This window comes from Embiotoca jacksoni, unplaced genomic scaffold (genome assembly GCF_022577435.1).
Source record: "Embiotoca jacksoni isolate LCO1_2020_lvr unplaced genomic scaffold, fEmbJac1.0.p SCAF_10, whole genome shotgun sequence".
Classification (NCBI taxonomy): Eukaryota; Metazoa; Chordata; class Actinopteri; family Embiotocidae; genus Embiotoca; species Embiotoca jacksoni.
The window spans coordinates 653,654-679,970 of NW_027185230.1; the positions used below are offsets into that span (position 1 = coordinate 653,654).

The 26,317-nt window shown below is 39.3% G+C and overlaps 1 protein-coding gene across 2 annotated transcripts in view; it reads right to left on the bottom strand.

Moving 5' to 3' along the window:
• The window catches only part of atp8b1 (ATPase phospholipid transporting 8B1), a 33,755-nt gene that overhangs the window by 3,844 nt on the left and 3,594 nt on the right, over positions 1 to 26,317 (bottom strand). Inside the window, exons 2-30 of one of the 2 annotated variants that reach the window (XM_069160703.1) lie at positions 26,029 to 26,135; positions 23,522 to 23,596; positions 17,928 to 18,109; positions 17,526 to 17,623; positions 14,724 to 14,837; positions 14,545 to 14,643; positions 14,111 to 14,172; positions 13,927 to 13,999; positions 13,485 to 13,555; positions 12,794 to 12,876; positions 11,753 to 11,911; positions 11,124 to 11,212; positions 10,765 to 10,955; positions 10,096 to 10,180; positions 9,838 to 9,961; positions 7,568 to 7,611; positions 7,214 to 7,370; positions 6,732 to 6,920; positions 5,992 to 6,104; positions 5,704 to 5,868; positions 5,063 to 5,174; positions 4,748 to 4,823; positions 3,995 to 4,127; positions 3,655 to 3,783; positions 3,382 to 3,538; positions 3,081 to 3,304; positions 1,921 to 2,004; positions 466 to 711; positions 32 to 170 (exon numbers count right to left, since the gene is read on the bottom strand). In XM_069160703.1, coding sequence (XP_069016804.1) covers positions 32 to 170; positions 466 to 711; positions 1,921 to 2,004; positions 3,081 to 3,304; positions 3,382 to 3,538; positions 3,655 to 3,783; positions 3,995 to 4,127; positions 4,748 to 4,823; positions 5,063 to 5,174; positions 5,704 to 5,868; positions 5,992 to 6,104; positions 6,732 to 6,920; positions 7,214 to 7,370; positions 7,568 to 7,611; positions 9,838 to 9,961; positions 10,096 to 10,180; positions 10,765 to 10,955; positions 11,124 to 11,212; positions 11,753 to 11,911; positions 12,794 to 12,876; positions 13,485 to 13,555; positions 13,927 to 13,999; positions 14,111 to 14,172; positions 14,545 to 14,643; positions 14,724 to 14,837; positions 17,526 to 17,623; positions 17,928 to 18,090 — 3,379 coding nt within the window. In that variant the 5' untranslated portion in view covers positions 18,091 to 18,109; positions 23,522 to 23,596; positions 26,029 to 26,135. The remainder of the gene's footprint in view (positions 1 to 31; positions 171 to 465; positions 712 to 1,920; positions 2,005 to 3,080; positions 3,305 to 3,381; positions 3,539 to 3,654; positions 3,784 to 3,994; positions 4,128 to 4,747; positions 4,824 to 5,062; positions 5,175 to 5,703; positions 5,869 to 5,991; positions 6,105 to 6,731; positions 6,921 to 7,213; positions 7,371 to 7,567; positions 7,612 to 9,837; positions 9,962 to 10,095; positions 10,181 to 10,764; positions 10,956 to 11,123; positions 11,213 to 11,752; positions 11,912 to 12,793; positions 12,877 to 13,484; positions 13,556 to 13,926; positions 14,000 to 14,110; positions 14,173 to 14,544; positions 14,644 to 14,723; positions 14,838 to 17,525; positions 17,624 to 17,927; positions 18,110 to 23,521; positions 23,597 to 26,028; positions 26,136 to 26,317) is intronic. The other variant, XM_069160712.1, reaches the window with a different exon arrangement.

Here is a 26,317-nt window from a genome sequence, read left to right on the forward strand (position 1 = left end):
ATTACACAGTGGTGAGTGGCTGCTGACTAACCAGTGAAGGTGAACACTGAGGGGAAGATGACGTGGATTCCAGCGCTGTGGAAGTCAAACATGATCCCAAAGTAGATGGCTATGCTGCCCAAAACTGCAAAGCAGTTGACAAAGGTCCAGTAGGAGGTATCCAGGGAGATCTGACCAACGAGAGGTGAAGGACACAAGACATGCAAGTCATTCAAATGAAATTGATTCATTAAATGCATCTATATGCTTCAGTAACTTTAAGTTTGAAGAAGTGATCTTATTCTACATTTTGACACATTTTTGGACTCCTCATTTAATACTTTAAATAACAATTCAGACAGTTCTTTGTAGCCAGACATACTTGATAGGATTTACTTAAAACAAATACACTCCAGTTTATGAACAAGGTAAAATATGTAGTTTTACTGAACCTCAGCTGCACTGAATCATGAACATGTGACCAACCTGCAGGTTGACGGTAAAAATCAAGCATGAGGCAGTGACGACAGCTAAGGACTGGTAATCAGAGGGGGCTTCACCATCCTGCCCCATGGTCTGCAGGAAGGCTCCGTAGGGGATGAAGAAGATGATGAGCGAGACGAAGATGCCGTGGAACAAGCTGATGAAGAAGTTACTGTAGTTGAACAGCGCCCCCTGTTGGCCGGGCAGGTAGAGCTTGGGGAATTTCAGGCTCAGTCTGTCGTTAACGTCCTGTAGAGGGAGGAGGAGGCGGTTAATCGAGGTGGAATTTTGGACGAGTTTTGTTTCCAACTTTATGGAACGGATTTCAACACTTGTGCCAAAATAGGGATGAGCACTGATAGCTGGTCCCTGGTTAGGGAAATACTTTGCTTGGACCAGCACCGATGCTAACAAATCTCTGATCAAATCTTTTATCTTCCTTGTTTTTTCTTATTATTATATAAAGATTTCTCATTTATAGCTGGTGCTTGTTCATGAGTAAGGGGAAAAGGTGGGTGGAGTGGGAGACTGACAGGATCGATGTGGCGTCAGCAGTCAAGCAGGCGTTGGTGAAGAGGGAGCCGAGCTGGAACGCAAAGCTTTTGATTTGCCAGTCGATCTCCTCTCCAACTCTCAGCTACGGTGATGAGTTTCTCTTAAATATTTCTAATGCTTGAATATCCAATCATCTCTAAAGCATATGTCATGCCAGAGAACCGATAAAAACAAAAAGAGTGGTCAAACATTTAAGGTGTATTGATTGATTTACAACACCAACTCAAAGCATCCCTTTGATCGCCTGCTGTTTGCCCTGTTAAAGTTACTGCATTATGTGCATTACTGAGGCTTTTATTGTGAAACATTTGCAGGAACCTTTTGTGACTGAACTTGGATAATAACACTTTAGATGCGTAATCTAGAACAATCATTGAAAATAGGATGATTATATTGTTGAATTTACCATTTAAATTAAAGATATATTATTGACTATTGTATGGAAAATTTGATACCAGCAACAAGTAAACCGTGCACACGCCCGCCACGGAGGGACAGACGGTAGATGTGGTCTCTCCGTGCTGCTGACTGTACTGTGTCATGGACTGGCAGTGAACTGAGTCTTTGTAGTTACAAAATGAGCTGCACATTAATTAGAGGAGAGTCACACTCCAAGTTTTTATGCTTCAGACAGATCATTTGAGATCATGCAGCTCATAGTACTGAATCAGGACCTCCAATATTTGGATCTAGCATTTTGTGAACACTGAGCTGAAAAAAGTTATTCCAATGTGTCAGAAGAATCAATATCAATCATTTCACATCTGTTGAAATTGTTTGAGAACAAAAAAAAAAACATTCATATACAGAGAATAAAGAAAAACTAGACTGTTTATATCTTGGACATCTATGGAAAATACACTGTATATGTTTTATTGGTGTCTATGACGGTCTGTTTTTTACCTGGTCCAGAAGTCCAACCAACAGAACAGGTAAGCTGCTGTAACAGAGATTGTAGAGGGTGATGAACCAGTTTTCATAGGCCACCTGCAGACAGGAAAACTATCAGTCAGTGTCTGATGGTTGAAACAAATATATGCCAGGAGGAAGCTGCATGGTATGAGTTCGGTAGACACCCGACTCAGCAGTTGAGAGGCTTCAAGAAGGAACTTCGGGTACAATGTCATAGAGGAAGACGACCAACCTAACAAAGTCCTGACAAAAAGACTGGCATGACAGAGTTTTTTTGCCTTTACTTTTTTGACAATTTCTCAGAGTGTTGAGTGGTGCTGACCAACAGCAGCACAGAGCGCCCCTCCACACATCCTCAAAAGTCAAAAATATTGTGACGTCTGCGATGGGCATAAAGTGTTAAACTATTAAGAGAGAAAATGTATTTATCTTTAGGATTTGAGCATGAGGGAGAAATTTGTATGTTGTGAGAAGAATTATAACTAAATAATCTTAACTCAACATCTACTTGTCTTTTTCTGGGCTTTGAATTTGTAAATGTAAATGAAAAAAAAAAAAAAAAAAAGCTTTTTAACAACTTGCTCCAGATTGTGACAATCCAAAACCGTTGGCTTGGCGTTGTAGTGTGTACAGAAAAATCTGAGCTGCCCTATCACTGATACAGATGGTGGCAGTATTGTGCCATTTCACTGTTTCTGCTGAAATCTGCTTGAAATAAATAGTATGTTCAGATGGTAGAAAGTTGCCGCAGAAATGTAAATAATATTGAGTTCCTATTTTGCAAAAACGAGCTTGAACATTGAGGAAACGTCAGTTTCGCCCAAAAAATGCACTTCAAATTTTGCCAGCCAAATGTGAAAACAGTCAAAGCTCATGTAATGAAAACTTCCCCCTTTGGCGATGAAGATCAGGAACAGCAGTTGAAAGCTCTGAAAAAACTGACTATTTCAAAACTAGAAGCCAGACATTATATTCAGCACCATTAAAGGATGAATTCTGATGACTTTCCTCTATTTCAACCAACAGGCCAAACTTTACAGTCATGCACAGCAAATCTAATCGAATGGTTGCCTTGAAATTCACCAAAATTTAGGGGTTCATTCAGGACTAAAAAAGGGCTGAGATCGCATGATGTGCACAGTGCTGCTGACCTGAGAGGAGTATCCGCTGAAGAAGGAGTACCAGAAGTGCACCAGAGTGAAGGCGAAGTTCTTGAAGAAGAAATAACGCAGGAACTTGCACATTCGGATGTAGGACCAGCGTCCGTGCACCAACAGGAGGCGCTGCAGGTAACGGAACTGAGCGAAGGCGTAGTCGCTGGACATGACGGCCTGCATCCCCTCCTGACCGCTGATACCTACACCGATGTCTGCAGCTGGAGGGACAGAGGACATGAGACATGCAGAAGAATATTTGTCTCTCTGTGTGAGGACAGTTCAACCCCGTCCTTACTCTTGATCATGTTGACATCGTTGGCTCCGTCTCCGATGGACAGCGTCACAGCCTTCTTGTACTTCTTCACCAAACTCACCACGTTACCCTTTTGCTTTGGTGTAACGCGACAGCAGATGACGGCCTCGCACTCACAGGCCATGTCCACAAAGTCAATCTAAGGGCAGTGGGAGACATTTTACTGTTTGATATCATGGAGCTGAAGGAAGCTGCACTGTCCATGAAACATACAGCTTACTTTGCATTTTAAGAGCTGAATTTAGTTTGCGATACCTGTCTCATCTCTTTCTCCCAGTCATCCATCGGCTGTCCGTCCTGAGGGCTGCTGGGAGGCGGTCGCTTTCCCAGACGGCGAAGACGCAGACGACGGCGTTTCTTCTTCTTTTCATAAAGAATCTCATTCTGATAAAAAAGAAAAAGAAAAAGAAAACGACAGAATAAATCAGCTTGGAAACTTAAATCTGAGCAGAAAAAAGTGATTTTGGACAAATTTAATTTTAAGTAAGAAAGAGCATTACTTAAAAATAAAGCTTTTCAAGTTTGAGACTATGGCTGCATCTCCAAAATACAATAAACACGCAAACATTTTAAACAGCATTGGTCTGAATCTCACCAGCCATCCTCCAGTGATGATGAGAGCGTTCTTGCCCGGTTCAGGGAAGAAAGGCTCCACAGGTTTCTTTTTGCTGTGACGGAAAGTTTGAGGTTCAAATCTCCTGGTGGCCTGACGGCTCCTCAGCTTCTCACTGCAGACAAACAAAACACCACAACACAATGTGACAGGCTCAAATTCACTGCGTTATAGAAACTAAGATGCTTTGCGGACACATAAGTTAAAGAAGGGTGGGGTTTATCAAATGTCAGCTGATAATTTCCTGATGTTGTATGATGTCCCTGCAACTACTATGTACCACAATGTTGCCTGGACAAAATGGAGGCAATAAACCTCCATGTCCACCACCAGGACAAGAACTGCTGAAGCCAAACTGGACTCTACCAGTTTTTCATTGTTCTATTAAAACATTGTCAGACTTGAGATGGACCTCACACATTTCACACCGGACACACTAAACTCAACTACCAGACTGACATGTAGGATAAATGTTTCCCCAAAACAGTCATCCAATGTAGGAATGTCCTTACAGATCCGGGACTAAACAATCACTTTCATTTCCATCTACAATAATATTTACATCAGTTTAGAATGATTCTGCTTTTATTGTTTTCTTCATCTGCTGCCATTATACTGTGGATATGTGACAATGAAGTTCTATGATAAACGTTTTATACATATGTGGTAGGGATTTGCATGGTAGAGGCTGTGGAAGGACCTCTTCCAGAGGCTGGGACATTTTGTTCGACCTACTTGACGTCTTCTCCGTAGTGGATCTGCATGTCGTCTGTCAGAAGAGAACAGGAATATCCGATGTTCTCTGCCGTTTCTGGGGATAGATTAAGAAATCTTTAAGAAATCCGTTTGATGGTTTTGTTTTGTTTTTTGCATGAAAAGTGCAGGTTCAATTATAAATCCCAAACTCTACTTCATTCAGGTATCACTATAAAAAATATCTAAATCAAGAAGTGCACATCAACAGAGTGCAGCACAGTAATGTGCACCGAGACATTTACTGTAGATATATTGATTCCTGTTGCCTCGCAGGTATATTATTCCAGGTGGTACCTTTCTTATCTCCAGTCAGGACCCAGATCTTGATGTCGGCCTTGGCCAGTTTGGCGATGGTCTCAGGGACTCCATCCTGTAGTTTATCCTCGATAGCCGTTGCTCCAATCAGCTAAACACACAGGCACTGATGGTTAGATGTAGTTGGGGCTTACGGTTTTTCAGTTTTACAGATTTTTTTTTAAGAAATACCCAGATTTTAACTGACGAGTAATACAGTTAAAAAAGAAAAAGAAAAAACATGTCCCATCAAGATCAATGGGAAATTGAAATACTGGAAACATAGAAAACAGTTGATTGTCACCATTTTTGTCCAATTAAGAAATTCAATGACTATTTGCTCCAAACAAAAATTGAAAATGAAAACAATTTCTTTTGAATGATCCACAACTTATTTAGAACCAAAATCTGCTGAAATGTCTGCAGCATTGTTGAAACCAAAAACTGTTTCTATGCATTTTTGTTTGAGAATGTCTATTATTATGAAGTTGTGATCCTCTATTCTTTTCATGTTTTCTTAATGAATCCTAACTTCAGCCTCTGTAGGCGTTTCAATGACCCAGTTTCCCAATACACCTTTTTTTCAGGATGAAAGTTCATTTTTGATTAATTTGCCAAACTGAAATGTGTTTTCCACTCACCATCAGGTTGTTCTCAATCTCCTCGTACACGCGGTCGAGGGCGGCATCTCGGTCCACCATGGTCACCTGGGCGTCCTTGTGTTTCCTGGACCAGGCTTCATACTCACCCACACTGATGTCTTTGTAACACAAGCACAGCGTCCGCAAGGTCTCGTTGGCAAAGCCCTGCAACCCAAGAAATAACACTAGGCTTCCTTCCAAGAGAAAAATATCTGCCGTTTCACCAATGAGCTGCATGCAGGAGTGAAACACACAGAATCCAATGAGAATAAAGCCATATGAACTCACATCCAGAGCAGTCTGAGTGCTCTCCTTATGTCTGGAGTTGGGGGCGAGTCGCTCATAGATGACGGTGTCTGCTCCTTTACAGTAGAGGCGGATACGACCATCAGGGAACTTCACTGAAAAACACAAGACATAGAAGGAAGGTTCAAGGATCCGAGGAGACAGAAAGTCACAAGTCCAAGTCCTGTAAATAAATCATCACTTGTCTGATTGGCTGCTGTCATCACAGCACCTCTATTGTCAGAACAATGAAGACACACACGGTTTCATAACATTACTCTAAAGTGTGGGTCTCATTTCAAGTGAAAAGGCCAACATACAAGTACATCCAGGACAATCTGAGCCACATGTGGATGCATGTTATGTGGCTTGAGTCGACATCTTATACCTACAGGCCCAGCTAATGTCACACAAAGTTAAAAATCACAAAACTATCAACATAAGTACAACAAATATGTTAAATTTTTACTTGATTCGATTAAATACTTCACCTACTACCTTTTACCATTTTTAGTGGCAAGATATTATGGAAACATAACTTCTACTTTGAGAATAATTTTACATTTTTCACAGTGAGAACAAAAGAGTAATGGTTTATGTTTAAACAACTAACTCTGTGCTTTGTTTCCATGATCATATAAAACGTTTTTGAGTTTTGCTGTGAATTTTCTACAGCTCGACTTTGTGTGCGAGTTGCTGTCTGACTAAAAATAGTGTGTGTGTCTGAGTGAGTGTGCCCGTACAGATGATAGACATGCGTTTGCGGTCAGAGTTGAAGTCGAGCAGCGCCAACATTTCGTAGGTCGCCTCCTGCTCCATCTCCTTGACTGTGATGGTGTCCTGCGTACGAGACAGAAACACGTAGCCGAAGTTCCTGGCTGCCGTCACCAGGGCGCCCTCATCAGGAGACGCCGCCTGGTACACTAGTTCACCTGAGGGGAAACAACGAAACATGTCAATACCTGCAGTTGGATTTTTAACAGCAATGCAACCATTTAACAGTTTTTTTTCTCTTCGTTTCACTGGACAGAGGTGTTTTACTCCATGACAATATAAAAAAATATGGCTTGACGAGTGTTTAATTTCTCTTTAGGACATGTTAGCATTGATTGACAGATGCTGCAGCTAAACACACAGCTGATTAGCTGTGCTGTTGCTGCTTGCGCATCCCACCCGGACGTCACAGGCTTCTTGACCTTTGCCCAAATCCTGATTTTAGGATTACCTTCTTTGTGCTCCACCATGATGGTGTGGCAGAGGGAGAGCAGTTTGAAGAACTCCATAGCATCTTTATCCTTCTTGGATCGAACGTGAGCAACCAGGTAATTATCCATGAACTGGAACTTTCTGTCAGCGTAGCGGTTCCAGCTCCAATCAACCGGCTGGCAGAAAACAAAACAGTCTGGTCACATCATTCATCCATATTTATGGCACATTTACTTAAATTCAGAATGGGGGTCATTTTTCATAAATTTATACTTACGCAGAACATTATATGAAGCTCTAACTAACATTTGGTTTTGAGTATTCATTGATTTTAGATCCAAACTCCTCCTCTAAAGTTACTGTTGAGTTTTACCTTCCCTCGGTCCAGCGCCACTCCCTCAGTAGTGGTTGGGTCACCTGTTGGGAGGAGAAAAGAATGACACAACTGCAGAACTACAATACAGCACAGGGTGCAGCAATCATAACTGTAAAAACAAATTATTAAGACATATACATGCGACAGTGATAAGAAGGAAAAGCAGTTCATTCAGTTCTTCTGGTTTCACTGCTTCGCCCAAACCATTTTAGTTTGTCATCTACATTTTATCATTCTTGTTTTACGATTTCATTTCTTACTTTTATTCTTTTTTCTTTCCCTCATTTTGTAACTGTATCAGAGACACTTTGACTAACAATCTTTATTTTGACTATCTTTTGTAGCTCTTACTCAACAAGTGTCAGTGGTGGAAAGTAACTAAGTACATTTACTCAAGTAATGCACTTAACTATGATTTTAAGGTACTTGTACATTGAGTATGTACATTGAGTAATCGAGAATGGAAACATTCTCGATTACTTTTTACTTCCACTCCACTACATTGAAGTGAAATATTGTAGTTTCTCCACTACATTTATGTGACAGCCAAGGATACTTTTCAGATAAGAGATTTAACACAATAGATAATATTAAATCAGTGGTTTCCAACCTGTTTGTCTTTTGACATCTTACAAGATGAGGTCACATTTCAGATGTCTATAAGATGCTACTTCACCAAACAGTGGTTTTCCCCTCTAAACATCTTACACGGTTTCATTTCAAGAAATTTCAGCAAAAATCTAAGATTAGAGGAATAGTTCAAAAATTTCAAACAGATTTGTTAATCAAAACTTTGTTTTCCCTAATTTCATCTCCCAGTAATCATCTGACGACCCCTCAGCACCCGTTATTACATTACATTACATTTAATTTATCTGATGCTTTTATCCAGAGCGACTTACAATAAGTGCATTTCAACCATGAGGGTACAAAACCCAGAACAACAGGAATCAAGTAAATACAATTTCTTCAAGAAAGCCAAACTACAAAGTGCTATTAGTAAGTGTCATTTTAAGTGCTACTAATCTGTTTTCCCTGAATACAAAACTGGATAGAAAGTAGTTCCAACTAGCTCCATCTGCAGCAGCTACAACAATAACATGCTGCTTAACGATTAATAATCTAATGAGGTCATATATAATAATATATCAGTCAGAGGGACAAAACCAGGACTTTTACTTTAATACTTAATCAATATTTTGTTGTTATTACTGACTACTTTTACTTAAGTAGGATGTTTCATGAAGGACTTTTGATTGAAACAGAATATTTTTGAATACGGTTGATTGGTTAATCAGTTGTTAATTCTGTTGTTAATTCAACAAAAATATAATCATGAACCATTTTCACAAATCGATTAATCATTTCACAGACCAGTGAGAAACTGAAGTGGTCTTGGTCACAGATAATGTCTGCTGTGTTTCTCAGAGCAGACACAATTGTCCTGTTAGGAACTCATCTGACTTTTACACACAAAAAAAAACAAATATTCTCAAATTCCAGCACTTTAAATGTCAAGAGCTGCTTGACATTTGTTTGACATATATGATGACAAATCAATATCTTTGGATTTCTGGACTTTATTAGATAAAATAAGGAATGTATAGACTTCAGTTGAGGATGACATTTTTTCAGTTTGTTTCCTCATCTCATAGACCAAATGATTAATCAACTAAACAAGCAAATAATCAGCTGATGAATCAAGAGTGAAAATAATGTTTAGTTGCAGATCAAATACAAATAGTAAGTAATAATTTCACTTATAAGTAATCATTGAACATGAGTTGGATAAGCATTAAAAGCTGGAAGGACCGATGAATAAATGAACCAATTGAAGTATTAGAAATTTTAAATCCATATATGAATTTTGTTTTATAAGATCATGCCAAAGAAAATTTAACTGTGGATTTTCCAGTCGGTTTTAGCTAAATTCACATACAGAAATATTCTATAACAAATAATACTACCTACAGCAGGATAGAAGCACATTTGGACTTTTGTATAAAAAAAACAAAAAATTAGGAATATTAAAAACATGGATGGAATCTAAAACATTTTACATCTTCAAGACCTGCTGGTTTCCTCTTTCTGCTTTCCTTCCTGTATATTTCCATTCATCCCTATAAGTCACAAACTCTGTGAAAGAATACAAGTATATATACACCTATAAGTTTGGCACTGACACCACTGGACCTGATTTGGTGTCTTGAAAGCCACTGTTCTTGGATTGTATTCATGTGTTTGGGTGAAATAAAGCACATCAGTACCGTAGCTGCGTCCAGCGATGGTGCACTTCTTAAACTGCATGACGTTCTGCGTCAGAGTTCCCGTCTTGTCGGAGAAGATGTACTCAATCTGCCCGAGCTGCTCGTTCAGGGTCGTGGTTCGAGCCTGCACACCGAAAATAAAGTTATACAGGAGAAGCGCAGGTAGCAACACAGATCAGCTGCTGGGGCAAATCCTACTCATAGAGATTGAAAAATAACAAATCCTCATTTCACAGGATGAAGTCAGTCGTAACGCACCTTAGCTGGTGTGTCTTTCTCTGGGAAATACATCTGCAGGTCCCAGTTGATGAACTTACTCTGGCCCAGACGAATCACCTCCACACTGCACACACAGCACACAACACACACACACACACACACACACACACACACACACACACACACACACACACACACACAACAAATACACACACACACACACACACACACAAGATTACACTGACACCTTTCATTTTGATAGCTGCCTATTGGAGGCAGAGCTGCTCTTTGACTATAGTATCCGGAAACATCAGTTTTTCTTATAGTGTCTGATTAAAGCTAAGTAAAAGTAACTCCTTAGTAGAGTAGTAAATCAACACTACAGATCTTAAAGCTCTGCTGATACATTTGTTATCTAGGTGAAGGTCTACTGACAGTTGCAGCTGCTTGCAGTGCAGATGGGAATGTTGAACTGGCAGACTGAAGTAAAGAAAAACCTTAAAAATGAAAACTGTGTGTTTTAAGGGAGATTTAAAGCTGCGCTGCTTTCAGATCTTCCACAAAAAAAAGAAACATTAAATCTACTAAGCCATGAAAGTTTAGCAGCTTTCACAGAACAGAAGATGTATTTTGAAACGCTCTCTTTATCCCATAGAAGCTGAGTTTGTGGGCCCACAAACCCAAAGATGTTTGTGTGGTTTTACTGACCTGACATATAGAGAAATAGGCACCATGGTGTTGAGGACAATGATGTATCCCCAGAAGCTGAGGAAGCCTCTGTAGGAGGCGTCCTGGTTTTTGCCATCGTACAGATACCAGGCGTTAGAGCCGATCTCTTCGTACCAGAAGCTGTGACCGATAGCCAGGCCTGCTGATATCAGGATGAGCAGCGCGAAGATCTACAGCGAGGAGGGGGAGAGGCATGTTTTGTGAAAATGCTGCATCAAACCGAGAGGAAAACCACATGACAAACGTGCATCTGCTGAGCTTAAATGATGATGGAACGATCCAATGAGAAGGTAAATGACACCAGAAAGTATCAAAAAGTACTGGTGATTCAGACTTACTGTGTAAACCATGTAGTTCATCAGCTCATCAATTTTGGTCCTCTTGAACCTCGTTTTTCCTCCGTTCCTCATGATTTTGGTGTCAGCTCCTACAGTAACATATGTTAGTATATTGCTATCTGTTAATATTGCTATTAATTATCACTCATTAATAATAATAACAAAATGTTATTTAATGCAATTGAGCCATTATTGTTTATTGGGGGGATAGTTTTCAAATAATGATAAAAGCCCAGGAGTTTTCCAACCAGTTGTCTAAGTTAGACGAAGAAAAGGAGCAAATTGTACATTTGAGAAGCTGAAAATAATAATAATAATAATAATTTGCCGCATTTTTGTTAAAAAAAAAATTTGTTTCTAAAAAATTAACAGCTTGTTGTGTTGATCAACAACTGCTTAAAAGACTAATCATGAGGATTTCTTGCATAAGGAGAAATCAACTGGTCCAAGAAGAAAAGCATATTTTTCCCCATATTTTACAATTTACTATACATTTCTAAAAGTTTGTTAAAAGTGATTACTTTGCAATCAATTCAATAGAAGTTGTGTATCAGCATAATAAGGATGCTGTATGCCCATCATCAGTTAATTCTGTGCGAGCTACATTTTCTATCTGACATTGTACACACCTGCGAAGATGACGATCCCGTGACACGTCTCAGTATTTCTGATCTTGCAGCCTCGGAGCAGCATGTTGTCCAGGTCCAAAGGATAGCGCTCCCTGTTCCACAGCATCGTCCCTATGAACTTGTCCAGACGGTTGTTCGGCTCCTCGCACTCGATCAGAGCTATGAAACAGAAGAGGACACAAGAAGGCTTTAATTTAGGTCAAAAAGCTAAAAATACTAAAACAGGGAAGTGTTCATCTATGGGAGGCATGACATAGCTCAGTATTTCATGACTGAGTGTCAAAGGTTATCAAGATACTTTGCTCTGGATCTGGATCCATTAACATCAACAATAACAGATGAAGACAACTTTAAATACCCCTCTAACCTAATAACCATCATCTAGTATACCAGCTTAGATTTCCCTACAGCACCTGAACAACTTGAACATTTCAAACAGATTTCCTGCTTTTTTTAGTTGTTTAACTGCACATTAGACATTGTGACACAACGTAAATTTAAAATCGACGAGAATTTTATGAAAAATATCTCTTCTGAACATTTTAATAAAATTTAAAAACATCTTTTTACATGTTTACAAAAAAATACAAGAAAGACCCTAGGCTTTCCTGAAAACACAAAACTGCGATATCAAGAAGGGTACCTGGAAATTCCCAAGAATCTCCTACATAAAAAAATACACATTGCATAATGCAAACATAAAGATATCATAATTATTATGTGGGACAACTGCCGTTATTAGCGAAGCAAGAGTGGTTTTATTATTATTTTAAGTAACAAAAATGTATTGTTAATCTTTTTTCAGGTTGGTGTGGCAAAAATCATAGCTTTGTTACAACAACGCATTATGATTATTTCCCTTCAATACACCAAATATACTTATTCAAAAATATTCTGTTTTTAAAATTCCATACATTTTATACTTTCATTTTTAAAACTGAAAAATGAGGTTTTGTTTTCCGGCTATTCTCTTTGTGAGTAATTAAAAGTGATTCAGGGCGGTGTAAACAAACTTTGCTTGCAGTAGTGAAGTATGCTCACCGTTAAACTCTGCCAGCTGACGTTCTTCCTGCAGTCTCTCATCAGTCACTCGAAGTCCCAACTTAAACTTCAGGTTGGTCTCTCTGAACCAGAGAAACAGCATATACAGAGGAATAAAAACTGACTCCTGAGGAAAGCAGGAGCAAGTAAACCAGAGCTGGATTCAAGTTACTAAAAATAAGTTTGATAAATACAGTTAAGTTATGAAAATTCGTCAGTTCATACTTCTCTGATGCCACAAAGCTCTGACAATAGAAAGAAATGTGTTATAAAGATGATATTGATGTCTATGTCTCAGTTAAGTTGCCTTTTAGTATAAAAAAAAAAAAAGTTCCATTATAGAGGCTTGTACAGGCAGGTTTGTTTGATTATAAGGCGTTTCTCACTTAATCACAGAATATACATACACATAGGTCACACAGACAAGTTTGGCAGAAGCTATTAAGCTCTTGGCAAAAGCACTTGCAAATTTACTCTTCTCATATCAGTGAGGAATTTGTTGACTGAATGCTTCAGAAAAAGACTGATTAAACACAAACTTCACAGAGCAAGGAACACCGCTTCAGCAGTCTGATATAATGTGAATATAATACTCAATATAGACAGTACAGATCAAAACTTAGAGTTTGTAACACTGAATTATGCTAAAGATTTTTGTTTCACTTTTTCTTAAAAAGGTCAAGAGTCTTACCCGTCGAGCTCTGCTGTTTCTACATAACAAAGGCTGTTTGGGTTGGAGCTTGATAACAGCAGGATATCAGCCTGAAGAGATACAAAAAAACAAAAACATTTTAATAATATTCATCAAACATTCAGGTGGGTTTAACACTTACCACACATTCATCATTGGAATGATGTGTTCCCGTCCTACTTTAAACTGACTGTTGTTATACCACTCTCAAACCCACACCAAAATGATGGTATGACTTTGTACAATTTTATATCTGGCAAATAACGATTTAGAGTACAGAACCTATTCATAAAAGACTAAACTGATTTCTTTTTGCCAACAAATTAGTCAATTTAAGTAAGTTTTAATTTTATTGAAAAAGAGAAGTTGCTCAAGAAAGTTTGTATTGGTTGAAGATGCCCCACTGGGTTGTCTTGAAATAGACAGTCAAGCAAAAACATACCGGAATAAAGTCGTCTTTCTTGAGACGAACCACATCTCCGACCTGGATGTTCATCCATTTAGACTGTTGAAACCTGACGCAGAAAGAACCAATCAATTTTTATGTGGACATAAACAACTGACAACTGAAATTCCTCATAAAATATTGGTGTCATTTTTAAAGTAATAAGCAACTTTGTTCTGACCTGCCGTCAAGCAGGACGTCACACTTCCTGTTGTTGATCTCTTTGTCCATCCTGTGACGTGCCTGAAGGAAAAAGTTTAAAAGAGGAAGAGTAAGCAAATTAAAAAAAAATAACACACTGTATCACATGGGGAGGCTGTGGCTCAGTCGGCAGAGTGGGTTGCACACTAATCGGAAGGTTGGTGGTTCAATCCCCAGCTCTTCCTGTCCACATGCCTAAGTGTCCTTGAGCAAGACACTGAACCCTAAGTTGCTCCCGATGGCGTACCATCAGTGTGTGAATGTGCTCCTGATGGCAGCACCTTGCATGGTGATCTGTCTCATTAGTGTGTGAATGGGAAAACCATGTTAAAGCACTTTGAGACCAAAAGGTGATAAAGCACTATACAAGTACAGACAATTTACATGGTGATGTACTGCTGCTGGAAGTCTTACCAGATCATCTGCCAGGTCTTTGATGGCGGTGACTCCCAGCACCACAACCAGCGGAATCAGAGTTGTGTACCAGGGCAGGGTGGAAATGTCTGGAATAATCTAACAAACAAATAAACATAAGATGGCAATTATTGGTCCATACGAAATGAGAAAACAGGTCACATATTTTTTTGACTTACCTGTAAGATGAGCAGAGCCAGGAAGTAGAGATTGGCTACTCTCTTAAACTGCTCGTACAGGTTCAGGGGGATGAAGGTGAAGGCGTTGTACTTGTATGTCTTGATGCCGTTTCCCTACAGAGAACAACACAGCAAACGTGTGTTAGTATTTTCAGTTTTCTTGAAGAACAGAATATATGCCTCTTAAAGGAATACTGTGCCAATTTTACATGTAGAGATTAATTTAGCAGCTCTTGAGAAATAGAGCTGTAATGATGTCAGAATGATGTCAACTGATCTTGATTAAACTTGAGGAGTAAAATTTTATAATAACGCATGAGTTATAAACAAAAAATGTGCGGTCACAGAGACGTAAATGTTCTCCAGGAAGCACTCGTCTCAGGAAAAACTACTCTGTGTCATTATGGGAAATATAGTATGCAGTTTATTTGGCCCTTGACAGGTGCCATTTGAGACCTTTTGTTTATGTGTATTTGTCTCTTGTAAGTCCTAAATATTTATGGGAGTCATTGGAGTAGTTTTAAGCAATGGGCTAATTCATTAATTGATTACTTGTGTAAAAACCTTTTACTAAAAATATAAAATAATTTATATCTAAAACTACATAGACTCTCTGATCAGATAACCTCACTGGTCTTTAAGAGCTGAAAACTATTCCTGTAGACTGGAAATCTACTGCAGTGAAAGTCTGGTCCATGATTCTTAGCACCCCTAATTCGAAGCAACCATGATATTGTTTGAAATAACGTGTCAACACAAGGTTTGTCGAAAACTTTCATTCAATTATTTGAAAAAAAAAAATTAATTTGCAGACAGCTAAGCTTCTAAGGTTGAAAAAGTGTGAATAATCTTACACTTCAGGAGACGCAGCTCCCACACTTCATCAGGTCCAGTTATCGTGGTGTCAGTACTGAGCTAGTGCTGTGTTTCAGTTCATGATTACCATCTATTCTCTGATAAACACCGTGTTTCCACTGAGCAGGACATTCCTCCCTGCCACAGTTTCTCTGAGAAAGACGCTGAAGCCCTGCTGCTCCAGGACACCTCTTAGAGTTTGATTTCACATAATAACCTGAGCTGAGGCTGGCTGATAAGGTCGGGCTCACAGTCAATGCTCCGGTTGGTGTTGGACGGTGATAGGGTCAGGCTTCTGTGGAAGGCAGTTTCAAGTGCTTCCACACCACACTGAGAAAACTATTTCTTATTCGACCTGGCTTTGAGCACGAGGAACTGTTGTGTACAAATTTGGAAGATAAACATTGTCTAAACTATCACTGTATGCTGTTGCAGTTAAGATTTTCCTTCATAGAAAGCATGGGGCTGAGGCTAAACCATTCAAAACAGCTCCAGACTAAAGGTATGTAGGTTTTGGGGCTCAGGTACAACATTACCAATACTGCAAGTCTTCTCTACAACTAAAAGGCTATCCTGATCAACTGGCCTTTACAAAAGATGAACCAAAGAAGAGACAGACGGGCACAAAATGTAAACCAGACACGACAAGGGGCGTGATTCAGAATGCAGACCAAAGGATTTACCCCCAGCACTTTCTTTTCATCTCTTACTTCATGCTCCACCTGGAGGGATGAAATATAACTGATTGGTCTGATCCTTAAATATTGCTGAAACATCACGATAGATGTTGCTAGGAAAACATCTGATTATATGAGCTATTTGTATGTTTCAGGAAGGTCCAGACCTTCATTGTCATACAATAGTGTACCTGTCTGCTCTCTCCCTGAATAACCTTGAAAGATAACAGATGTCCTTCCTTAGGCGTTGATACGATCTCTTTCTCGTCTCCACCACTTTGTGCATATTACAGTATGATTATTTGTATCATTTCTATCTCTCTACAAGTAGCCTGCTTTACCTTATTGAATACATCTTAGACCAAGTACTGATAACGTGAACATCACAGTTTCCTTCAACACTTAGCGGTCAGTGTCCTGGTTAACCATGCAGGCAGTGGCTCAGTTTGTAGGGGCATCATTAATGTGACAGATCCATTTCACTGGAGATAACTATTTGAACTCTGTTCTTCGCATGAATCCAGGCTATAACATGGACAATCAATGACAGACAAAAACATTCACCACGTGTTTTACTTTCTGCTCACCAGCTTATTGTTCAAACTAAGACTCTTATTTTAAGCAGATTAGTTTAAGTTGTTTCTAACATGGTCAGGCTTCAGTTGCACTGCCTCTCACTGTGTCTAATGTGTCTGATGGGGAGATAGAGTTTGGCTCAGCTGGACGATCAGGTTACAGCCTCCACAAAGACTGATGACACAAAGCTTCACACACAAAAACCCTCCTGTGTGTGCTGTAAAAATGAAGCCACCGCAGTCAGCTGATGCGAGTCCTTCACATGATGATAATGGTTTTCCACATATTCAATGTGACAGATCCATTTCACTAGAGATAGCTATTTGAACTCTGTTCTTCGCATGAATCCAGGTTATAACATGGACAATCAATGACAGTTTGTTAATGGTTTGTTAACCAACTTAACAAACAAGCTCGATGGTTAACCAAAAATGTGCATAAACCAAAGGGAGCCGATAATCAGATTTTACGTGCAAGGATAAGACCGGTTGTCATTCAGTCAATAAATACTTTCAGAGGGATCCTTGATGGACTGAGGTAAAATATGCAAGTTGTACACTTGTACCTGTTCTGTTCAGATATAACTGCTCAGGATTTGGTTTATATTAGGACCAGCAAGCAGGGAGAATAAATGCACCTCCAGACAAGTCCATTAGAGTTTAAATTACAGTCTTATGGAAGCGGTTGTACTTACAGAGTATCTGCTCTTCTTGATGCACAAGAAGACTTTTTTCTGAAACTCTGGCAGGTGGTGATAGGCTCGGTCGTTGGCTTTCACCTTCCAGCCGATATCTGTGAAACAAAATAGTATCATTCAAAGAAGGAATTTTTTTAAATAAAAAAACAAAAACAAAAAAACAACACATGAAACATTAAGTTTTGATTGTTTTTAATGGAGCTAAGCTAGCAGTTTCCCCTGCTTCTAGTCTTTGTGCAAAGCTAGGTGAAACAAATCATTGCCCCCTCTCTGTAGTGGATGCACAAAAATGACCAAAAAAAATAAATGATCTTCTGATTTGACTGAGAAATATGGCTAACAAATGGGATTTCCCAAAATAAAAGAACAGAAAGGATTTGCGTGTCTTTAGCAACTCACCACTGGGTCTAGCTTCCACTGGAGGGTGCGGAGCTCCCTGAGGTTCTTCTGCTTCCCCCTCCGAACTCTCTGCCAATTCATCATCCGTCTCATCGTCACTGTACGGCATGACCTCATCGTCAGGCCCCAGGGAACCATTGGAGTCTACGCGCCGCCGACTCATCTTAACACCTCAGGTATCTCTGAGAAAGACGAAGAGTTTCAGTTGATCAATAGATATGTCGTAAATAAATGCTAAATAAATGGCTGTGTTGGTCAGTAAGTCCAACTCGCTGTTCAGCTATAGAGACTCATTAGAATACGGGTTACAGAGAATCTGCTGCTAGTGCCATGGGCAGTTAGGCCTTTTTGGCTTTTAAGTGAAATGTATTTGCAACTGTTGGATAGATTGTTATGATATATGGTATGCACTCATATCCCCCTCACTATTAACTGTAATAACCATGGTGATCATTTGATATTTTATCTAATAACATCTTTAACAAAATTAAATTTGTCCCAAATGTTTTGAGGAAGAACCTGCAAAACGAATGACCTTTCCATCAGCCTCAGCTGTACTTTGTGCTTAGTGCTAATATGTTAGCATGCTAACGAGACACTATGAACTAAAACAGTGAACATGGTAAATATTATACCTGATCAGTGCATTAGCAGGGTGATGTCAACATCAAACAACTTACTTCATGTGAAGCAAACTGGGGTCTTTAGAATTCTGTGGTTTTAGTAAGATGGTGTCGAACGTCAAGGAAACATAAAATTCAGGAGTGGAAACCAACTGTACAGCCATGAAGAACAAACTCACCAACACTATAATGAAAAGTGTAAACATAAATAGGTGAAATTAAAATACATTTAAAAAATAAGTCCATGTAGTTTAGTGAATTGAACACAGATTCATGAATCCACAGGTCTCAGTTTCTCAAACGAGGAAGAAAAAAGTAAAGAAATGCTAATGAGAAGATCGGCTGATAGCGGTGACAACAGTCACATCAAGTCAAACACGTTTACAAAAGGAACACCATGACCTTGTACTTTTGCAAAAACAAATTAAGTCCAGCAACTTCCGCCTGCCACAAACAGAACAAGAATGCAGAGAATTGGGAAGTAAGTGAGACAATTTAGAAGAACGAATTCATGAACTCATAAATTTACATGTGGCCACAGCGGTTGGATGAGTTCTGCTCAGGTTTTCCTCAGTCGTTTAAAATGTGTCATAACTTTGGTCTGTTGGGTCGTTCAAGCCGCCAATACTCAGCGAGATGTCACGGAAATGAAGAGCTTCAGTTCATGTTTGCTGGGATTTGAATGACAAAGGCCACGATATAATATGATACATGTTTGATGACATTCCTACTGTGTTTGCGTGTTAAAGAGCTGTGTAATGAATGAATATGCAAATACATGCATCTGAGGAATGTCACCACACCCTCTTCTTCATTGTCACTTTCTGCTTGGGACTCTGCTTGCATGAGCTTTAATTAGCTGATTTGCTGTCTGTTTTTAGCAGCAACTTGACACCAAACATGTCAGTGTAAACAGGAAACCTGGGTTTGGTTTCAGACTGAAGGACGGAGAGAGACCAGGTTAACACGGGTATATTTCTACAGGACGAGAAAAACTATCAGCCATAATCAGATTTCTCTGAGGATTTGTTTCCGAGTTGGTGAGACAGGAAGAGCAGGATGAACCTCTAACAGTCCTCCTCAGAATTTGTACATGTTCATCCTGATTCATAACACAACATTGCCACAAGCACGGATTTTGACCTTTTAAAAGCTTATCTGAAGGACAACGCTGATCTTTTGACAGACACATAGACGACAATAAATGTGACTTCTCTGCGCCACAGAGCTGCATTGTTGTCCTAAAACTACTAAAAACCAATCAGTGCACTGTGTGACATGCTCCTTCATTGACATTATTCTGTCTCAATCCCACATACACCCTGCTGCTGCTGGAAATACTCACTGACGGGATGTCTCAGCTCTGACAGACGACGTAATGAAGTGGCTGCTTCCCGGGGAATCCCCGTCTGACATCCGACTAACGGCTCCTGGTTACCGGGTACCAAGCTTAGATTGGCGCTTCCCGTCAGCTTAATGTTTAATGGTGTGGAGGAAACCTTTAGCACTGAACCTTGTGAGTCAAGGTTCAGTAGTTAAGTTTCCAAGAACAAACACACTTAAAAAGCTCTGAACGGTGAAAGGAACTCGCCAAAAAACACAAACGGGCCCAGACAGGGACCTCGGCTCCAATTCGAAAAATTCTATAACAATTCTATATGTGAAGTTTATATACACCAAATCTTTTTTCCCCTTTAGACCTGCCCATTTCATCATTTAGTTATCTTAGCAGGTGATACTTTTTTATCCGTCCTCTTCCCAAAAGACATTTTAACATGTCAGATGAGGAAAAGCACAGGTTTACATAATAAATTAATGATGGCTGAATCTAATTTATTTCCTTCACAGGCCTGGTCACACTCTCAAGGATTACTGCACCACTTGAAAACCACAGAGTCTTTGTTAGTGTTATTTACACCTTTGTTTTTCCAACATGCTGTTTAACATGCTGTTAAAAGGCTGACTAATGCTGTACAGTGTAGGTCAATGCCAAGTCTTCTCATGTTTCCATTGTGAATGTGAGCCATGCAGAGATACATTCCGTTTGACATGAAAATCAGGTTTTGAAGCCTGGACGTTCTGGGTTTCAAACAGGATGATTCTTCAGTCAGATGACGTTGCAATTTGAGTAACAAAAATTAGTCCAGGACCAAAAATGAATGTTAAAGAAATGGATCCAGACCTCTTTGCCGAAGCCTCCACGCTGGGACGTCTCAGCACAAACGTTTTTAGGCGTGTGCTTCAAACCCACAGCGATGTTCAACTTAGTGGTTTTCACCCCGTTTAGGAGACTCAGAAGCTGTAATGCTAAACAGCTTAGCTCACCTTGTGTGTATGGCATCAGACACACCCCTGTTTCCCTCTCACAGCAGACTGAAGTGTGTCAACAACATTTCACAACTTTATTCTACAGTTGCAGGAACGTTTCCACCAAAGGCTTGTCGACACAAAAACAAACACGTATTTAATGCTGGATCCAACAGTGATATGAAAATTCTCAAAAACAACATTATGTTTATGTTCCAGTAACAATGACTGAGAATTATGACTCTTGCCCATCAGGAGGACAGAAATCACAGACAGCAGGAGGAGGTGAGATTTTGCCTATTTCCTAACAACAGTTGAAGCTTGTTTCTTTTACCATGAACCTAACCATCGTAACCTTGACAACAAAGATTCCTGTACTCCTGAAGTATATTTAAACCAAGCCAAGTTGTTTAAGGGCAAACCTGCCACAACCTTAACCACAGCAGCACAAGATCAGAAAGCAGAGGAGGTTTTGGTACCATTATGAGTGCCTTATATTTACAGTAGCACCCTAATGAAAGCAAGATTCATCACAAAATCCATGTTTTACATCTAAATTAAAAATTTTAATAAGCTGATATCAGATCCAAGAATAAATTACACAATTAGACACTTGGAGACATTTAGATAACACTTCTCAAGGCAAGCCTTATCAGTGTTTTTACACTGTTTTAAGAATAAAGCACTGGGCTTGTTTTATCAGCTGGTCGTGTGCTACTGTCGCGGCTCATTAACACACTTTTTAACCAAACTCTTTTATTGAAGAAACTGCTCTTTGACTGAATGCGCTCTGTGTGGTCACACAAGTCTGAACATGAAGAGTCAGTTAGAAGGGGGAGAAAAACAGAGTTTTGAGTGAGAGGAGGGAAAGAATGAGAGAAGGAAGGAGAACAGGAGTCGATCTCTCTTTTCACAGCTCATATTTTCATTTACAACATCTCTCACCATTCTGCCACTGCTTAAACAAACAAAAACTACTCTTTGATTTTGGTTGTAATATTCATATATTAATTACAGTATTTAGGACAGAATAGGTTGTCTTTCCAGGACAGATTTTCTACAGAGCAACAGGAGTTGGTGTTCAAGATGGATTCTAGGAAACACCTTGACATCAGGTGTGTATTCTATTTGCAGAACTGTCATCATCATCCAGTCAAACAAAATGACACACCAAAGGAACACAAAACCTCAAATAAAGCCCTGCGTCATACCTCCACATATTCCTTTAGAAACCTGTCAGCGGCTAAGGTATGCATGCTGTCAAAATAAGTACTTCCTGGATTGTGAAAGAGAATGAATAGAAAGCCATCTTTAAGTGAGGGGAGTTGGCTTCATTTGTGCACGTGTAAAAGTGACTGTATCCTATATATTTTTTAATGCCAAATATCAAATGTTACATCTCATCAAATGTTTGGGGGGGAAATGATACAATGCAGTTGTCAAAAGGTAAAGTACCATTTTTAAAAGCCTCAGTAGTTTGGAACTTCTCTGTTTGGAAGGAGCTGCTGTTTTTACAGTTACTTGACATTAAAATATTGATATTTTTCACCTGCAATCATAGAAGAGACTTTTACTGTAAAAGAATCAACTCCTTGTATGATCTCCATCTAGACATTTGACCTTTTTTTTAAATTTATTTTTTGGTTCATATCAGTTTCCATGACACACTAAATATGTTTGTTTTTAAAAAAATCTGGATTAAATTCTAATTCAGACAGTGGATTCAGACACAACTCAGTCTGATCTTTCTTCAGTTGTTATTTGCTGCATGTTAATGAAAAACAGCAGCTATATAAGCAGAAAGTAATGGGGCTCTTCAGGATCTACAGGATCCCACCCGCACCCGGGGGATAGAGCCGTTACAAAGGGTGTTGGGGGGTGCATGAACAGGGGGGAGAATCCAATATCTGATTTCTGTGGGAATAGCAAACAACCCGGAGCGCTCGGATGCTGATAGACCAAGATTCAGGTGTACAAGACTCATTCAGAGAGAAAGATTTACAGACTTTTGACACAGAAGAAATACCAGATGTTTTTCAAACAAACCATACATTCAACAGAGGGTTGTAGACCAAAGTGTTGCTCGTATCAAAAACATTGTTAGTAAAGTTTATCAACTTAAAGCTCGGCTCATTTTGTTTCTAGTTTTCTCGAGTTGCAAAGAGCTGCTGATTCAGAAGGTTTTTCCCATTATTCCCCATTCATTTCAGACTTTTCTTTGAACAATGTCCTCAATACAGAACCACAGAGACAATAAACAATTAGGAGGGATAAAAGAACAGTACATAGAAGCTGCAGATAAAAAAAATTTAAAAAAAAAAAGAATAAAATACAGGAGAAGAAAGCTTTAGAAGTTAGGAAACATTAAGTAGTGCTGGCAAGCACTGACCTAAATCAAGTAGTTTTTAATGTTTGCAAAACCACCTGAGACACCTTCTGAGCCTGAAAGCAGCCTCATTGAAAGAACAAATTCAAAATACCCAGTTTTCCTCCCGAGAGGTCAAAACCCGCTGCTCGGCCCTCCCTACAAAAGCACTGCAAGGATCGCCCGTTGCACCAGGAACATGTTCTGGTGTCTGGCCCGGGGCGTCCTTATGGCAATAAGAAGGAGCAAGGAGGAAGAAGGTGGGAGAGATTCACGGAGCGGGACAGAGGAAAACATACCTAAGTGACGACAGCGAAACCTGAGATGTTGCGGGAGGTGCAGCTTGTGCTCAGACGGCCCAGGAGAGCAGGCGGCTTCGGGGAACATGAAACAAAAAAAAAAGGAGAGATGAGAAGTCATGATCTGTAGATACGCTAAAAACTCACAATTAATTTATAGTTTACAAACTTTTTGTTTTCTTGTAGGTGCACACTTATCCATTCAAATGATATAGAATTCATCAACTCTCTTGTTACATTTTCCCCTTGTCTCTTAATTAATTGAAAATGTATGAATATAAGTAGAGCCCAATTCAATTTCAGATATTTACAAGTTGATTCTGGCTCGTCATAATTCCTGTTTAAGATATCTTTAATTACCCTCAATTTAAGATATCTTAAAAAGACAATATAAATATCTTGAATTAAGTTTCAGTCAAAATGACGTAAGTATCTTGAACTGTGATTATGGCAAAATGATGTTAAGGAGATCACAAACTGGAATTTGGAATACTCATAATATAATTGTACATATAAGGTTACAGAATGTTATTAGAGATATCTTCAAATTTCAATCTACTTTGTCAGAATATAATTACACATATCTTTAACCTGAGTTTGGACTTGATGAAATGAGCAATGTCACGTGCAACAAGTCAGACTACTCATAATGACATTAGCAACATCTGCAAAAAATATTTGGACAGTTCAAAACTGAATTAAAGGTGTCAGCAAATGCATTTAGGAAGTATGATAAGTCAAGAGTTGTTTTCAGTTCTGATATCGGTTTTGATGAGTCAGAACTGAATTACAGGTGTGTGTATGACACAATTACACAAGCAGAATATCATAGGGTCTGTATGGGATGTCAAAGGTCACTGTAACCTCACAAAACAAATTTGTGGCCATAACTCAATAATTCATCCACTATTTATGACAAAATGTCACACAATTTCACCCCTCTAAAAGGATAACATGATGGGGGTGACATTTAATGTTCAAAAGGTCAACTTCACTGTGACAATAATATGTTTTTCCGGCCATGATTCAACGCCATAACTCTGGAACAGAAGAGGATATTGTGAACATATTTCACATTTGTTCAGACACTAAACTGGTGGCACTGATCTTGGGTATCCCCCTTCAAACTGTGGTGATTGTACAGATCGCTCTGTTTTTAGGTTGACGATGTGTGTGAAACATCCACGTTTTAGAATTTGTAGCTACTTTGCAGCAACATCCATATTTGAAGCGCTGTCTACTTTCTATCAGCTTTACTAGCCAAGCATGTGAACTCATAAGGATTCCTTCAAAGTTGTCACTCCAATTATTTCATGAGTCTGGAGAGACATGGACGTGACTGGTTGGCGGAGGCAGACAGCCGCGAGTTTGTGATGAGGCGAAGGTTTGGGCGGCAGCGGAGGGGAATGTGAAGTATTTGTGTCCATGGAGCATTGTGGCCGGGTGAGAACAGATGCTATCGGTCTAGAGTCGAGTTTCTGCAGCACCTGAGGGGAAGCCGTTTGAGCCAATGTCTCTAATAATCAGGTGGAAAACAAGATGAACAATGGCTGCCTGTTCTCTGCTGGATTTCTACTTTGTACGGTGACTCTGCAGGAAGAGCAGCACAAACCTCAAAGTATTCACCATGTTCCTCTTTAAACATCACCTACGCTGGTCTTATTAGTCCATCTAAAGTTCCCTTAAGTAATGAACTTAAAGATTGCCATGAATGTTAACAAGTGTATGGCCATGTTCAGCACCTTGCGTAAAAAAAAATTCTGCTAATATTGAGACTCCTGCAAAAAAAAAAAGGTATCTGGCAAACGTTGCTCCTGTAAATGAACAGTGCAGCACATTTTAACATGACTGTGGTATTTTCTAAGGATTGGTTTAAAAACAATGATGGTCTTTGTGTCTCATGGTATTGATAAAGGTTCAACCTGTGTCCAGCATAGTTGCCAACAATTCAACATTATCATGTATATTCTCTCCATCTGGATGTGTCAGTTCACAAATGATTCTGTCTACATGAATGACACTAAACTTTCTGTGAGGTCATAAAAATCTTTGAATTACACAACTTCATTGCAGTAAAACCTTAAACAAGGAAAATAATAAATGAGTTTAACATCTGCCTTCATGCAGTACAGAGATAATTCTCATTACATTATTCTTTTTGGTAATATTACAGGGTGACATGAACATTTGCGGTGAAACAAGAAACAATGTAGCATTATAGCAAAACAATATTATACTGCAGCAAAATATGCTTTTCTCTCGTTTTAGTCTGGCTCATAGGTTAAGGATGTTTTAGGGCTATAAGTGGCAATGATCTTCATTGTCAGTTAATCCGTCAATCAATTGTTCAAGCTATAAAAATAGAATCAACTAATCCACTAATAGTTTCAGAACTGATAGAAATATACTGAAAGCATGTTCACACACTGTGTGTGTTGGCTGTTGATGGAGCTTAATGAAGGTTAATGAGTCGAGTCCACAGTGAGATTCTTCTGTATTCTACTCACAGCTGGAGTTCAGACAATGAATCCATAAACACACAGAGAGTCAGTCCACAGAGACGCACGGCGCTCGCACAGCTATAGGTTCAGGTCCTCTGGGGATGATGAGGATGCTATAAAGCCACAACAGAAATTACAAAAAATGACTCCTTTGTATACAGCGGTGTCATGGAGTCTCCCCCCCCCCCGGCAACAAGCACCCACACTAACTTCACACCTTATACAGTCAAATTGTATTTGACTACTAATTTGCCTATGTTGTTCTTACAGTACATATGAGTGATGCCTCAACAGG